We start from the raw sequence: 16,266 nt of genomic DNA on the forward strand, positions 1-16,266 counted from the left end.
CACACTGAAAATATAGATGAACTCCAATAGTACAGGCTCAGAATGAATGTCTGGGTGTTTGAAAACATGATACAGTTTGTATTTTAAGAAGATAAGGACATGGGGTGCCTGGGTGGCTCAGGCGGTTGAGCATCCGACTTCGGCTCAGGTCGTGATCTCGTGGTCTATGAGTTCGAGCCCCACGTCGGGCTCTGTGTTGACACCTCAGAGCCTGGAGCCTGTTTCAGATTCTGTGTCTCCCTCTCTCTCTGACCCTCCCCTGTTCACACTCTGTCTTTCTCTGTCTCAAAAATAAATAAACGTTAAAATAAAAAAATTAAAAAAAGAAGATAAGGACATAATTAATGTGAAAGCTGGAACTGATTGCTGAGGGCTGTGGAAACTAGCAGTCCACTTCTTTTTCTCTTTATAGCTTGTTTTGTTGTTGGCCTATTGACCTATTGCTTATTTTCTTGACACTTTTGTTTACTTAATTTCCTTTTATATAGGCCAAATCTTACAAACTTATTTTAGCAGTAATAAATAAAGTGAAAATGATAACATAGATACTACAATACTCTCTAAAACCAGTATGTTTTGTAATCAGTAGGCTTAAATCTTTAGACTAAGAAGAACATGATCAAAATAATTCTAAGTGACTTTATGCTTACATATTTGCTATAAAACTACTTCATTTATGTCTCTCTAGGTTGGCAAATAAACAAGACAAAGAAGGGGCTTTAGGAGAAGCTGATGTGATTGAATGCCTATCTCTGGAAAAATTGGTCAATGAGCACAAGTGCCTATGTCAAATAGTAAGTTTTTGGTGATTTTTTGCCCTATGAGATATGTTTTTGTAGAGGTGATAGGCAATTAGGTGGCAGGCAGCTAACAAAATAATTTATTAGTGTTTAAAAAAATTTTTTTTAACCCAGGAAATCACATTCTCCCTGTTCTGTTGATATTATTCAATACTATAACATTTGTTTTTCTGTTTGGTTGTTGCTTCCATAAACTATCTTTCATGATTTCCAAGACTTTAGATTTGCTTTTTGTTTAAGATATTGCTGATAGGAACTTTAAGTTACACAAACATGTCATGCTATAAATTTTGTAGAGGGGCGCCTGGGTGGCTCAGTCAGTTAAGTGTCTGACTTCAGCTCAGGTTGTGATCTCACAGTTTGTTGAGTTTGAGCCCACATCGGGCTCTGCTATTAGCTCAGAGCCTATTTCAGATCCTCTGTCCCCCTCTCTCTGCCCGTCCCTCACTTGCTTATAGTCTCTCTTCCCCCCCCACCTCAAAAATAAGTTAAAAAAAAATTGTAGCATGCTCTACTATAAATACAAAATGTAAGCATAAGAGAGGTTATCATGAGTTTGGAAGATTTTATCAGGAGAATTATCCTACAATCTTAAGAAAGGTGGACAGAAGATTTAGTCACTCCTTCTGGTTTCAGAAGATGGCCATTAGGGTGTCAATCTTAAAAGATGTTTAATGCTATAAATTCCCTGGTATAAGGAATTAAAACTTTCTGCTGTTTTTAATAAGTAGGGGTATTTTTCTTCTGGCAGTGCAGTTTTGTCTTCCAATGAGTTAGTTTAAAATTGTAATTGGCACTGTCGACTTCTTGTAATGTCTTTCACAGCTTACAGATATTATCCACAAAATATATCAGATTATATGTACTAATGTTTAGTAATCATTGCAAAAGTGTGTTTTATAAGTTAAATAAACAGATGCTTCATATAATTAATTAATGGATTAGTTTTGATTTGCCAGTAATTACACTTAATAGTTTATAAACATTTTTGTGGAGAACTCTTAGTTTTAATCTTTAAGTCAAAGAAATTTCGGTTTCTCAGGAACCTTGTTCAGCAGTCTTGGGCTATGGAAAGAAAATTGACAAGTCCATTAAAAAAGGCCTTTACTGGCTCCTACATATCATTGCAAGAGACTTTGATGCTTTGAATGAACGCATCCAAAGAGACACAACAGAACAGCGTGCTCTTGAAGAACAAGAGAAACGAGAGAGGGCTGAACGAGTGCGAAAATTACGAGAAGAAAGGTAAGTAGATTAATTTTGTACCACAGTGCATTTGAAAAGTCCAGAACACCACAGTTTTATGAATAATTTTATAGTTTTGTCTATTCAGTTTCCCCTTGCTATATGAAGGAAGACACTAGGTAAATATTTTATTTCTTTGGATCTTACTCTACACGAGTTTGAGTGAGAGGGTACTAATTTTCTTAGTGGTGTTATAGTAATTAAATTTATTCCGTAGGTATTTATTAATTCCCAGAATTTGAAGATTTTTCTCTCTTATTTCTTATGGGTACCATTAGTGTAGCGGTTCTCAATTCTTGGGGTGATTTTGTTTCTCAGAGGACATTTAGCAATGTCTGGAGACATTTTTACTTGTCACGGCTGGGAGTAGGTAGAGTGCTCGCTACTGGGATCTAATGGGTAGAGTCCAGGGATGCTGCTAAATATCTTGTGATACACAGGACCATCTCTGATAACAAAGAATTATTGGGCTCAATATGTCAATAGATTAAGAAAGCCTTCCTGAGGCACCTGGATGGCTCAGTTGGTTAAGCGTCTGACTTTAGCTCAGGTCATGATCTATTGGTTTGTGAGTTCGAGCCCCATGTCGGGCTCTGTGCTGACAGCTCGGAGCCTGGAGCCTGCTTCAGATTCTGTGTCTCCCTTTCTCTCTGCCCCTCCCCTGCCCGTGCTCTGTCTCTCTCTCTCTCTCTCTCTCTCTCTCAAAAATGAGTAAACATTAAAAAAATGAAAAAGAAAGGAAGAAAGCAAGCAAGCCTTCTTTAGTCTAAGCAAAGATAGAAGGTAAGCTGCCAGTGGATCTATCAACTAAAGTAAAATCTGATCTTCAGCACTAGTTTTGTCAGAAAGTAGATTAAATTGCAGTGTCTTGCTGCTGGTGGGAATGCAAACTGGTGCAGCCACTCTGGAAAACAGTATGGAGATTCCTCAAGAATTCAAAATAGAACTACCCTACGACCCAGCAATTGCACTAGTAGGCATTTATCCAAGGGATACAGGTGTGCTGTTTCGAAGGGGCACATGTACCCCAATGTTTATAGCAACACTATTGACAATGGCCAAAGTATGGAAGGAGCCCAAATGTCCATTGATGGATGAATGGATAAAGAAGATGTGGTGTGTATATATATACGGTGGAGTATTACTCAGCAATCAAAAAGAATGAAATCTTCCCATTTGCAACTACGTGGATGGAACTGGAGGGTATTGTGCTAAGCAAAATTAGAGAAAGACAAATATGATGACTTCACTCATATGAGGACTTTAAGATACAAAACAGATGAACATAAGGGAAGGGAAGCAAAAATAATATAAAAACAGGGAGGAGGACAAACCATAAGAGACTCTTACATATGGAGAACAAACAGGGTTACTGGAGGGGTTGTGGGAGGGGATTGAGCTAAATGGGTAAGGGGGATTAAGGAATCTACTTCTGAAATCATTGTTGCATTATATGCTAACTAACTGGATGTAAATTAAAAAAAAATTGCAGTGTCTCGGTATTTTAAAAGATGTTTTTAAAATTATTTTTAAAATACGTTGCTTGAGAGCAAACTCTTAAATGGAATTTAGCAAACTCTGAATTAAAAAAAAAAGTGATTATATAACTTTTACCATGAAATCATTTATAATAATCTTAATGCTGGAAGAAAGTACTCAGATTTGATTAGAAGTTGAGTTTAGTACTTAATCCCATGATTCTTTCTTTCTTCACTGGATTGTTATATGGTAGAGGAGGGGGAAAATGAAGATTTTCCAGTGAGTTCCTGTAAGATATAAAGTTATCTTCCATATACCTAAATAATATTGGCTTTCCATGTACTTTAACATAGCTGTAGTCTGATAGGCAAGAACTCACTTTGGTGATGCCTTTGTGAGATGCTTCCTTACACTGTTGAAGAAACCCTCTGATTACTGGTATCTGTCATTTAATTCGGAGATAGGACCTAAAGGAAAGAAATATTTCTAGAGACATACTCTCCATCTCCAAGTACTCAAGAATATGAGCAGATCATTCATCTAGGTCTCTCTTGATACCAGTGTGAGGTTTTATTTTGGTAAATGTGAGAGTCTTTGGGTTTTTTTCTCCTAGTGTAACATATTTTAGTGATGTAAAGCTTGGTACAACCAATCATTCATGGAAGTATACCTTTTATGTATTTATAAAAATAAAATACATGACCACGCTTTTCTGAAGACTCTTTTGTTTTTCTTCCACTGAGAAAACAAACAACGAAAAAAATTTAGTTGGAAAGAAGTCGTCTAATGTTAGTAACTTTTTTTCAAGTTTTTACTTTTTCCATAAAGATATTCTAGATGATGTTAGGACATGTTGTGGCTTTTGTGATACCCATTCTCCTTTCCTCCTTTTTTCCTAGCCACGCCACTTCTGGTCTGAGGCCTCTCCTGTTGAGCAGAGAGACTTTGGAATTAAAAGTGGCATTTAGAGAAGAGTTATTAAAAAAAACGAAAAAACTTTATATTTAAATAAAGGTTCAGATATTTTTGAAAAATAGTAAAACATGCTGTTGTTGATATCTGAAAATAATATGTCAGTGCCAGAAACCTGAAATTGCTTACTAATAAATGAATAACATTACCATCCTGTAGGTATATTCATTTACAGAGTACTTTCACATACGGAGTACTTTGCACAACCTTATGAAGTACATATTTTTATAAACATTTATGGGAAAGCTGAGGCTTAAAGATCTAGATATAAGTCCAAAGTCACAGAGGTAATAAATTGCAAATCTCTAACTCTTGGCTTCCTAGGTTTAGAATGAAAAGATATATATTTCCATAATAGAGCATAATAAATGTCATAGTAATGAGCATTCATATTACCATACTTACAGTGTAGTTGTAGATCTACAATACTTATTCTTCTGTCTTCAGCTACTTGTTTATTTTTTTCACTCCAACAAATCTATTGAGTAATATCTCTGTCTTGAATTCAGCATAAGAAACTGACAATACAGAGATGAATCAGATCTGGTCCCTGCTCGTAATACGTGCAGTAGTACAGTAGAGGAGCCAGAATTGTATGGAAACATTAGTTAAAATATTCAGTGACTTTGTTGTTTTATAGAGACTTGGAAAGACATATCTATGTTACCAGGGAAAAACCAGCTAGTTGGACATCAAGAAGCCCCAGGGATTGGCATCAACTTGGTAAAACAGACACCACACAGTTCTTATATAACTGGCCAGGATTTTTAGTCTTGACAACTCATTAAAAAATGGCGGGGGGAGGGGGGGCAAATTTCTGCCAAGGAAGTCCTCTACAGAGGGACCCTAGTATATTAATTTATAATTAAAAACAGAGCTTGGTGGTTGCCAAAGGGGAGGGGGTTGGGGGTGGAGCAAAATGAGTGAAGGAGAGTGGGAGGTACAGGCTTCCAGTTACCAGAATGAGTAAGTGTCAGGGTTGAAAGGTACAGCAAAGGGAAGATATAAGGTATTATAATAGAGTTGTATGCTGACAGATGGTGACCACACTTATGGTGAACATCCAGCTACTCGTTTTAAAAAGTAACTTATTATTCTTCAGTATGGGGCAATATTAACTATGAATCACAGAGATAGTGTATGTTTCAGTAGTAACTCATGTGGAAATACTTAATCTGAGTGATATAGAGCAACTTAGTTTTATAGTTTCTTTACTTCTTTGCAGGAACAGTTGTTATCTAGTCCATATGTGATATACAGTTTGACACAGCCCTGAAGAAGGCTGTTAACAAGAGGACTTATTTGTTAACATCAATGAAGAGGACAGCATTTGTTTGGGAGAGTAATTAACAAATCTTTGAATATAAACCTTTGCACGTAGAAAATTAATTAGCAACTACCACTGACATTAAGGAGTCAGTCATAGGGAATGTTATTTTTGTCAGCATTTCCTTTTTTTTTTTTTTTAATTCAAATGATTAACAGTGGAATATTACTCAGCCATAAAAAAGAACAAGATCTTACATTTGCAACAACATGGATGGACCTGGAGGGTATTCTGCTAAGTGAAATAAGTGAAAGACAGATACCGTGTTTTCATTTATATGTGGAATCTAAAAAGCAAATGAAAAACAAAGTGAAACAGACCCAGAAGCACAGAGAACAAACTGGTGGTTGCCAAGGGAAGGGGGGGCGGGGTGGACAGGCAAAATGGGTAAAGGGGAGTGGGAGGTACAGGCTTCCAGTTATGGAATGAATAACTGATGGAGATGAAAGGTACAGCATAGAGAATATTATAATAGTGTTACATGGTGACAGTGGCTACGCTTGTGAGCATAGCATAATGTATAGGCTTGTCACATCACTATGTTGTACACCTGAAGCTAATGTAATATTGTGGGTCAACTATACTTCAAATAAAAAGTTCCAATTATTACACGTGGCTAGGGGCCTATTACCAGAAGTAAGGATTTCTGAAAATCTCCTAGTAATTGAAAGCCATGTCCAGATGTTTAACTTACTAAATTTAATAGCGTTAAGCCGATTACAAATGTTCTTACACATGGTTCAGCGTTTTCTCATAAGGAATCCCAAAACTTTTCCCTCAAACAATAGAGAACAAAGAGAACGAGAGCAGGCGGAACTCAATGGAACCAGCAGCCTGGCTGAGTTGGACTCCGAACCAATTATTGTTAATCCTTTCCAGCCAATCGCATCTGTCATCCTTGAGGTACGGATGGTGGCAAATGTGATTTTTTCTATCTTAAGTTATAAAGTTAGAAGTTGAGAAAGGAGGTGGGGAGAAGTGTTTCACCAGAGATTATTCCTAAAAGAAATTAAATGGGAGAGATGGATTAAAGGCTTACTGCTTTTTTTTCCTCATAAAGTTTACTTTTTGATCTGATATAAAAAAGGAGAGATGACTCCTGAATTAACCGAGAATGAAAACGAAGATTGAATGTGGCAACTGCCATAATTACTGTCCTGCTAAATCTTTTTTTTTTTTTTTGTCGTTTATTTCATAGGATAGTGCTGTATTTACTCTTTTTTACACTTTGTCCCTGTATTGCTGTTACTATCTCTTTAAAGTAATATTTGGATGCCTGTGATGCATTTTAGAGCATGTAAATGATTTTTTAATGACTTCCCCAGAATACTTAAGAATGTTGGAAACTATAAGTTCTCCTATATATGAGTATCATTTATTTTAATTTTGATTGTCAGAAATTTTACCAAAATTAACTTGTAGATTTTAATCATGAAGAAGGAGCTGTGTATGTGTGTCTGTATGTCTCTATCTTCGTTTTCATTTCTCCACTGGGTGTCCAGAGTTTGCGCTGGCCCTGCTTCAGTCACCATCCGCAGCCATGCCTCCTTCGAGGCAGAGCTTTCTAAATCTGCTCTCCATTCACTCAGAGCTTAATGTGGCAGCTGGCTCACTGGTCCCACCTGTATGTTCTCCATTCCTCTTCCCCTGTCACTGCCTCCTTCCACACAGGTCCTCATCTGGAAAGGTGGATGATTCTTTCTTCCTTGGGGCTGCTGCTGAGGAGGGAGGCAGCTCCACAGGTAAGAAGATGATTGGATAGTTGTGGTATTGCTTTATTTTGCAGAATAATTGGTAATAGGAGATATTTTGTCTTGGGTTGCTTCAATACCAGAAGGTTAATTGTATTTAATCTTTTTATTAACCCCGCCACATTTACCTTCAGTATATGCTTTTCTAAGTACATTAAAGCTGTCTTAATAACTTGACCTATTGATTTATCTCTATCCTATCAAATACCATGTTTTCCAAGTTTTGTTGTATGTTCTTTAAAAAATATTGGTAGACAAGGAAATCAAGTTTGACTTTGCACTTTGAAACATTAATTTACTCTATATTTGTAATAAAGTTCACCTTGTAAATAATGACCAATTATTTTATAGCACCACGGTTGTAAATTACTTAGAAGGCCTTAGTCCTTCTATCACCAGTGTATTTTTCACAATATAAAGATGTGAACAATACGGTGTGCAGCGTAGCATACCTTATATTGAAAGTCCCTGAACTAATTAGTGGCATGCGGAAAGTTATTATGCTTTTAAACTGTGCTAATTTTAAGAAAATAATCAGTAAAGAAATGAAGTAAATGAAAACAAATGACCTGAAGTCTTCTTTTTACTGAGCAAGTATTTTTTTCCTTCCATTAAACATGTCTTTTAAAATGTTTGCATTTTAGAGAATCACCTTGCATTCCTTTGAATTTACTATAGATTAAAAAAAAAAAAATGGTGAAGTATTCGTTCCAGAAGAGACTTGTCAATGGTACAAATAGTAACAAACGTAATTATACATGAGCATTTAGGGTAAGGTAAAGGTGACATTTTATATTTGAGAGAAAAGGGAGATGGAATAACTGAACAGTCATTTGGAAAAAAGTAAAATTAATGAGTAGCAAATATCAGATTGAACTCCAGAAGACTTAAATGTGTAAAATGTGTAAAGTAGCCTTAAAAGTACTAGCTCAGGGGCACGTGTGTGGCTCAGTCCGTTAAACGTCCAACTTCGGCTCAGGTCATGATCTCGCGGTTCGTGAGTTCAAGCCCCGCGTCGGGCTCTGTGCTGACAGCTCAGAGCCTGGAGCCTGGTTCTGATTCTGTGTCTCCCTCTCTCTCTGACCCTCCCCCGCTCATGCTCTGTCTCTCTCTGTCTCAAAAATAAATAAACGTTTTTAAAAAAAAAAAGTACTAGCACATAATATAAATATTTGCATATACTTGGAGAAGGAAAACTTTTAAAGCGGGACAATTAAGCCACAAATCATAAAGTAAAAAACAGATAGGTCTTATTATATTTGTTTTTAAAGATCTGTTCTACAAAGCTAAAAGCAAAAAACTCTAAACAAACCCTAATGAAAAATATCTGAGACACATAAGACAAACAAACAAACAAGCAAACAAACCCTTAGCAATTCCTATGAAAATAGTGAGAATCTAGGAGGAAAAAAAAAAGGTTTTGGGTTACCATGGATAAAAGTAAAAATAAAAATGACAATAAGTGTAGTTGATAGTTCATTTTCACTAGCAATAAAAAAAATGAAACTAACACTAAGGTAAAAATATGTATTTATTAGTTTGGTGGACATCTAAAAGATAGATAATGGTATACAGGGATTGAAAAAGATATGGGGAAATGTCACTCTCTTAACCTTTTGCCTGGAGTGTAAATTCACTGTTGCTTTTCTGAAGGGAAGTGTTTAGGTACCTGTTGATCCAATAGTTCCACTGTTAGGAATGTATTCTAAAAAATGAATTCCATAACTGTATTTGTTATAATGAAAAATTGAAAATAATTTGTCTACTGATTAGGAGTTGGTAAATTACATTATAACCTTGAAAATGATAATGTAATTGATGAAAGTAGTAATAGCTAACACATATAACTAACACTTTATTATGGGTCAGGTACTAGTCTAAGCACTTCATATATTTGTTGACAAGGAAAGAAATATACATTCTTAAGTAAAAACTGAAATTCTTTTTTGTTTAAAAAACAAATGCATAAAATAAATATGCATATATAGAGAGACATTCAATCATATGTATGTTTGTGGGTGGTGTACCTGTACATATGTGGGGTAGGAGAAGAAAACACCTCTTAGTGATCATGCACCAAGTAGAGATCATCTCTTGATTGTGGAATTACAGATATTATTTGTTTTCTTTCTTTATACTATATGTGTTTTCTGCATGTTTACCAATTAGTATGCTTTAATGATATATTCAACGAATGCGTTTTTTAATAAAAATATCACAGTGCCCTGAAGTTACAGAATGCGTTTGGATTATTTGATTTCTCCCTTAGAACTGTCTTAGATACACAACTTTTATATTAAAAATGATATATTTCATTTTTGTTAGAATGAAAGAAAACTTGAAAAAGACAAAAAGAGACACAGTATGGAGAAAGACAGTGATGGCTGCCCCCCGAAACATAAAACGGAGAATGAGCAAATAGAGACACAGAGCCAGATCAGTGACAATAGCCAAAAAAACAATGAGCTTGGAATAGTTGAAAATTATAAAGAGGCATTAACACAGCAGTTGGAGAATGAAGATGATACAGACCAGCGATCATCAGAATCAGGTGACAAATCTAGGTGATAAATATATTAAAAAAAATATGTATATATATATGTGTATACACACACACACACACACACACAGAATTTAATGATACATCTATCATTTGTCATGATTATTTTCACAAAAAATGTACTATAATATTTTTTGTCTCCAAATGCATTATATATCATGGTTTTCTCATGGTTTTTAGTTTCTCCTTAATTTGCTAACTTATGTTTTTATTCATGATACCTTAAAATGTGATTCTTTGCAATTGAAATGAATTTCAGCAGAAAATTCTGTTTTCAATTTTGTTTCATAAATTTGGAATATAGCACATAGTCCCAGGAATCCTTGAAATATATTTAACCCTTAAGGCTCTTTTAGGGAGTTTTATTTGGGTTTTATTTTAAGCTTCATAATACTGCAATCAGTGTCACTTCTTTTATTGACTTGTTATTTCCATAGAATGCAGACCTACTCAGTTGAACAAAGTTTTTATTTTATTTACTTTGATAGAAAGCATGAGTGGGTGAAGGGGGGAGGGATAGAGAGAGAGGAAGAGAGAGAGAATTCCAAACAGGCTCTGTGCGGTCAGCGCAGAGTCCGATGCAGGGCTAGAAGGCAAAACCGTGAGACCATGACCTGAGCCGAAATCAAGAATCGGATATTTAACTGACTAAGCCACCCAGATGCCCCATGAACATATTTAAAGCCAGTAGCCATTTTCCTATTATTTTAATATCATACAAAATCTTCAGTTCATAATTGCTTTGTTTTCTCTAAGTGGTTTTGTGATTTAACGGGAAGTTCATGTCTTTGGTTTCGTAGACAGCCTGTGTTTGGAATCAGACATCTTGGGATAGAATCGAGATATTTGTTATGTTACAGTGTATTGTTCTTCAGTCTTGGTTTCCTCATCTCTAAGGTGGGGATAAGCATCATATTTTTCCCACAGGGCTTTTAGTACTTATAACAAAAATAACCCTACAGTTCTTCTAGCACAGGGCCTGACGTATGAACCAATAATCATACATCCTTGCAATTTCTGGCTAGCAGTATGGTTCCATTGTATATAAGAATTTTTGTACATACTTGGGGTGCCTCGGTGGCTCAATGGGTTAGGTGTCCGACTGTAATTTCAGCCCAGGTATGATCTCATGGTTCGGACGGCGTGGAGCCTGCTTGGGATTCTCTCTCTCTTTCCCTCCCTCTAAAAAATAAGGGAATAAATCTTAAAAAAGAATTTTTGTATGGTATCAGAAACATTATAAAAATAAGATCTCAATCCCTGAGGTTCAGATTTAAAAAATTAGATTTGAAAGTTATACCTTTTGTAAGTTGGGAAGTTAGGGCAGCCATATTCATACCCTTGTAGCTCTGTTAACAGAGTTAAACAGAAAGTAGATTTAAAGTGGCCTCCCAATATGTTGAAAGAACTTTGAACAGTGACACATTGTTAAAGAGAAAAATATTTGGCAGGTTATTTGAAAGTAAGAAGGAAGAAGATCTAAGATAGTCAAACATATAACTATAATAGTAATAAGTAACATTTTTGTGCTTTAGAACCTGGCTTCAGATACCTTAGATTATTTAATGCAGGATTATATTATTTAATGTAAATAATTTTAGGGCATATTATTCCCATTATTTTGAATAGGAAATCAGGGACTTGGAGAGGTTGAGGAGCTTGTTAAGGTCATATGTCTTGTCTGTAGCTGGGACAGATCATCTGCCCATTATCCTGTGCTGTTTCATGACCCTGAGCCACTGCCCATCTGAAATACCATATGGTTCTGGACTTTCTCTTCCCTTTTTCTCATCTGTAAAGCTTACGATTTAATTGTAAAACGATGTCTTTGTTTCTCTGTGGAGTAAGATGTCTCAAATGACACTACTTTATTTAGAAAAAGTATGTGTTTCTAAAAATGTTTATATTTCTCATTGCTTTGTAGATTTCATAATGTTGGCTATTTCTCACATAATAGATAATTCCCAATTTATAAAATGTATTACATACATACAAATTAAGCAGTTTGGGATTGTCACTTAAAATACTTTAATAACTTTGATGTTTGGTTATTTAACTACATGGCCATACAGTTTACACTGTTAAAATTTACATGTTAATGGCATAGATGTCCTTAAATTGTTTATATGTGCTTAAGTGAGAATCTATAGTTATTTTTTAGAAAGAACACCGATTCTGCAATGTCCAATAATGTGATTTTGGTTACATATATTTATTTATATTGGGCATACCTTGTCTGGGGGTTATTTTAATGGGTAATGTGTTTAAGTTTGATTAGGGTATTTTTTCACATTCAAAGGATTACTTTTGGGTTATTTATACCTAGAATCATTCTATATATTCTATTGAGACAAATCAACATCTCTCCCCTTTCCCTGGGCCATTCTGAGTTTCATGAGAATGCCTGGAATTAGACAATTATATTTACTTGCTATGACATTTGGAAAAAATACAAGTTACTTTTGGAAATGTGAACTTTTTTTGTATGCTGAATAATCTCTCATAAAACTTAAAATACAGGCTTTTTTCCATTTGTGTCATATTCATTAAGTATTAATTCAATGAGGAATCATTTAAAATTTTATGCTTAGTGAAAGCAGATTCACATTTCATTACTGGTAACAATTTCCAAAGTTTGGAGATCTGTTTTTATGGTAATGATAATATCAGTAGTCTAGTTCCATTCTTTTTTATTGTAGAAGTTTACATTTTCTCAAAGGCATATAGTTCAATGTTTATATTCTTATAGATAACAGCAAAAAGAAAACTAAGAAACTAAGAATAAAAAGGAGTCACCGTGTAGAACCTGTTAATACAGATGACTCTGCTCCTAAGAGTCCAACACCACCCCCGCCTCCTCCTCCTGGTGAGTAAATTGATATTGGTACTGAATTTAGATTTACTGCTTTAAACGGTAAAGAAAAATAAAGAAATTTTGTAGTTTTATTCAGTATATTTATTTTTGTGTGAATTTATGAAAAGCTCTTTTCTCTCTTTTGTTCAAAATTTATCATTGCTTTTTTAATCAGAAAAAAATGTTTCCTAAAAGTAAAAAAAAAAAAGTAAAATTAATAAGGACACTTTACACCAGCACTTTCTAGAATGAATTCAGGTCCTATTTGAAGTATCATTGTCCAGATTTCTGAAAGGAATTTAAGTTTAATGAATGGATGGCTAATGTAAGTTTTTAAATAGTTGAATCTTTCATCCTGAAAGTTAACATTTAAAACCAAGATGTGTGATTTTTTCCAATATATTTCCGACTTACATACTGACCTTCTAAGTTGTTATGAGAATTAAAAGGAATATTGTATGTAAAACACTAAGACATACTAACTGCACAATAATTGTAATTTTTCAGCACTAGGCATAGTACCTCACATACTATACGTGCTCAATAAATATCTGAATGTATATATTTGTGGTGTCCTTTTAGCCCTGTTAGAAGGCTTTAGGTGGTAATATTTTCCTTTGAGAATTATTTCAAGACTCATTTCTAGTATTTCACTTATTAGAAGAAATTTCTTTTAGCCTTGGCTAGAAGCTAGAATAGTAGCCTAAGGTAATTTTTGATGGTGGTGAAGATGCTTATATTTTTAACTAAAGTAAAAACTTAAAAGAGATGTTACCAGCCTATAATTACATTTTTCAATAAAAACTATTTCAAATGCCTTTGTGGTTATTCAGTACTGTGTCATTCAACATACATATATGACCTGGCATCAAATATATACATTCCTGTCAAGGGAGGGAACCTCTCAACAGGCCTAAAGGGACATTGTTTAACAGTGTTTTAAAATGTTTTTCTTTTTCTTTAGTTGGCTGGGGAACCCCCAAAGTCACTAGACTTCCAAAACTTGAGCCTCTTGGTGAAACACGTCATAATGGTAATGCAAAAGGATCAGTTTTAAAATATACATATTAAATCCACTTTTCTTTACCTTGACAAACTTTTATTTTTGGAAGCCTTTCAAATCCACAACCATCCTTTTTCATTATACTTTACTCTTTTTATTTTATTTAATTTTTTTATTCTTTAGTGACTTTTGGTTCTATATAATTTGTTTACTCTGGAATACAGAGGTAAAAATAACCATAGTTTATGTTTATCCATTACGTAATTATGTAAATTGTTATGGAATGGGGACAGTTTTAAAGCAATTTAAGTTAAATATGAGAAATTACAATTATCCTTAGTATTAAAAACAGCATTGTCCTGTATATGCTCAGTGTACTCAGTGATAATGCTTCATAATTGTTTTTTGTCTGCTTCTAATAAGTTGACTCAGCCGCTGAATATTGGAATGAAGTAAAAATCAACACAGTTTGTAAAATCAGAGACTAAATCAGTAAACCAAATGAAGTTCAGCTAAATAGAAAGTTACGAAAGACTTATTGACTCTAGAAAACAGTTTTCTTTGGATGAAATTAACATAAGGTGTAGTTCAGCCAATATATGGCATTAGAAATCCACATTTGGAAAGAGAAAGGGAAGCTGGGTATAGAGAACTGCTTTGTACAACAGGCAGAAGTTCTGATTTCAGACCATCAGGTCAGGCTGTTGCAATAAAATGTTTCTGGAATGCGAAAGTGTAATTATATATAGCGTAGCTCATTAAAGTTCTCCATCAAGAATAACCAGTTCCCGGGGCACCTGGGTGGCTCAGTTGGTTGAGCATCTGACTTCGGCTCAGGTCACGATCTCGCGGTTGACGAGTTCAAGCCCCGCGTCAGGCTCTGTGCTGATGGCTCAGAGCCTGGAGCCTGCCTGTCTCTCTGCCCCTCTCCTGCTCATGCTCTGTCTCTCTCTGTCTCAAAAATAAAGAAACATTAAAAAATAAAAATAAAAAAAATACCCAGTTCCCTTTTTGATAGCTCTGTTTACCTAATCTAGAACTTGGTTTACTATGGAGATCCATTTACCAGCGGAAAAGAAAAATCAGAAGTTTAGAAAAGCATTATCATGTAACGTGAAATTATATCAAACTGCATAAAATACTTTTATTCAAAGAGTTTTGAAACTGGAATTATGGCTTTGGGTCAGATTGTGAAGTCCCTTACACATATGTTAAGATGTCTGGACTTGCTATAATTTTCCAAGAGACACTATACATTTTTGAACAGGGAAGTAGTGTTACTAGGTGTATTGTTTAGGAAAATAATTTTTTGTCACAATGGAAAGTACAGACTTGATGGTGGCCACACTTGAGGTCAAGATCCCATCTAGGAGGCTGTTGTAACAGTTACAGTGAGAAGTGAGGTATAGAAATTGGAATGAAGAGTAAAAAATGTACGCAGAAAAAAAATCTTTTTTTTTTTTTTTTAATGATTATTTATTTGAGAGAGAGAGAAACAGAGAGACAGGGACAGAATCTGAAGCAAGCTCCAAGCTGTGAGCTGTCAGCACAGAGCCCAACACAGGGCTCAAATCCACAAGCAGTGAGATCATGACCTAAGCCGAATTCTGATGCCTGACTGACTGAGCAACCAGGCACCCTGGAAATATCTTAATTATAGTAATTAATATTTGATGAGTGGATGTATGGGCCGAGGGAGAGAGGAATAGAGGATTTTTTATTCAAGGGGCTGGAAGGTTGGTGCTGTCTCTAAGACTGAAAATACCTGAGGAAGGAGATATGGTTTGGAGGTGTCTGTAGGCTTATTTATTTGTAAATGTCTTTTGGCCAATCAGTACCAGAAAGATTCAAGAACTCAGGAGAAAAGAAGGGACCCTGGTGGGTGGAGGGTTTGCAGATGGATTTTTTTTTTTTCCAGTTATCACACAGTATGAAATCTTTGCTGTAATAGATGCTTTGTAATCATTTACTGAATGAATGCGGGAAGGAATGATAGTTTCTTGTTTCTGAGAGAAATTTTATAGAATGAGGAGAAAAGAAGTAATGGTAGCATGCAGGGGGAAGCTGGTTAAGGGCAAGTGGAAAAAGGTCAAAAATGGGTTGAGAAGGTTATTTTGTTTTGTTCATCCTCACTTTCCTGTGTTTGTTTTAAAATTAAAACTCATGGGAAAGAATTGTAATAAATCAGCTAAGTTTAAGACCACCATATTCCAATAATTTAGTTAATTTTCAGTATGTATCAATAAATGTAGCTTTCCAGAGCAGAGAAGAAAAC

The 16,266-nt window shown here is 35.0% G+C and overlaps 1 protein-coding gene across 4 annotated transcripts in view; it reads left to right on the plus strand.

Moving 5' to 3' along the window:
• Positions 1-16,266, plus strand: part of ARL13B (ADP ribosylation factor like GTPase 13B) — a 70,053-nt gene that overhangs the window by 45,818 nt on the left and 7,969 nt on the right. For 3 of the 4 annotated variants that reach the window (XM_045501704.1, XM_045501703.1, XM_045501706.1), the window contains 6 exons: positions 689-794; positions 1,843-2,045; positions 6,612-6,726; positions 9,900-10,125; positions 12,884-13,000; positions 13,953-14,021. In XM_045501704.1, coding sequence (XP_045357660.1) covers positions 689-794; positions 1,843-2,045; positions 6,612-6,726; positions 9,900-10,125; positions 12,884-13,000; positions 13,953-14,021 — 836 coding nt within the window. The remainder of the gene's footprint in view (positions 1-688; positions 795-1,842; positions 2,046-6,611; positions 6,727-9,899; positions 10,126-12,883; positions 13,001-13,952; positions 14,022-16,266) is intronic. The other variant, XM_045501705.1, reaches the window with a different exon arrangement.

The sequence above is a fragment of the Leopardus geoffroyi genome, chromosome C2, assembly GCF_018350155.1.
Source record: "Leopardus geoffroyi isolate Oge1 chromosome C2, O.geoffroyi_Oge1_pat1.0, whole genome shotgun sequence".
NCBI classification, from domain to species: Eukaryota; Metazoa; Chordata; class Mammalia; order Carnivora; family Felidae; genus Leopardus; species Leopardus geoffroyi.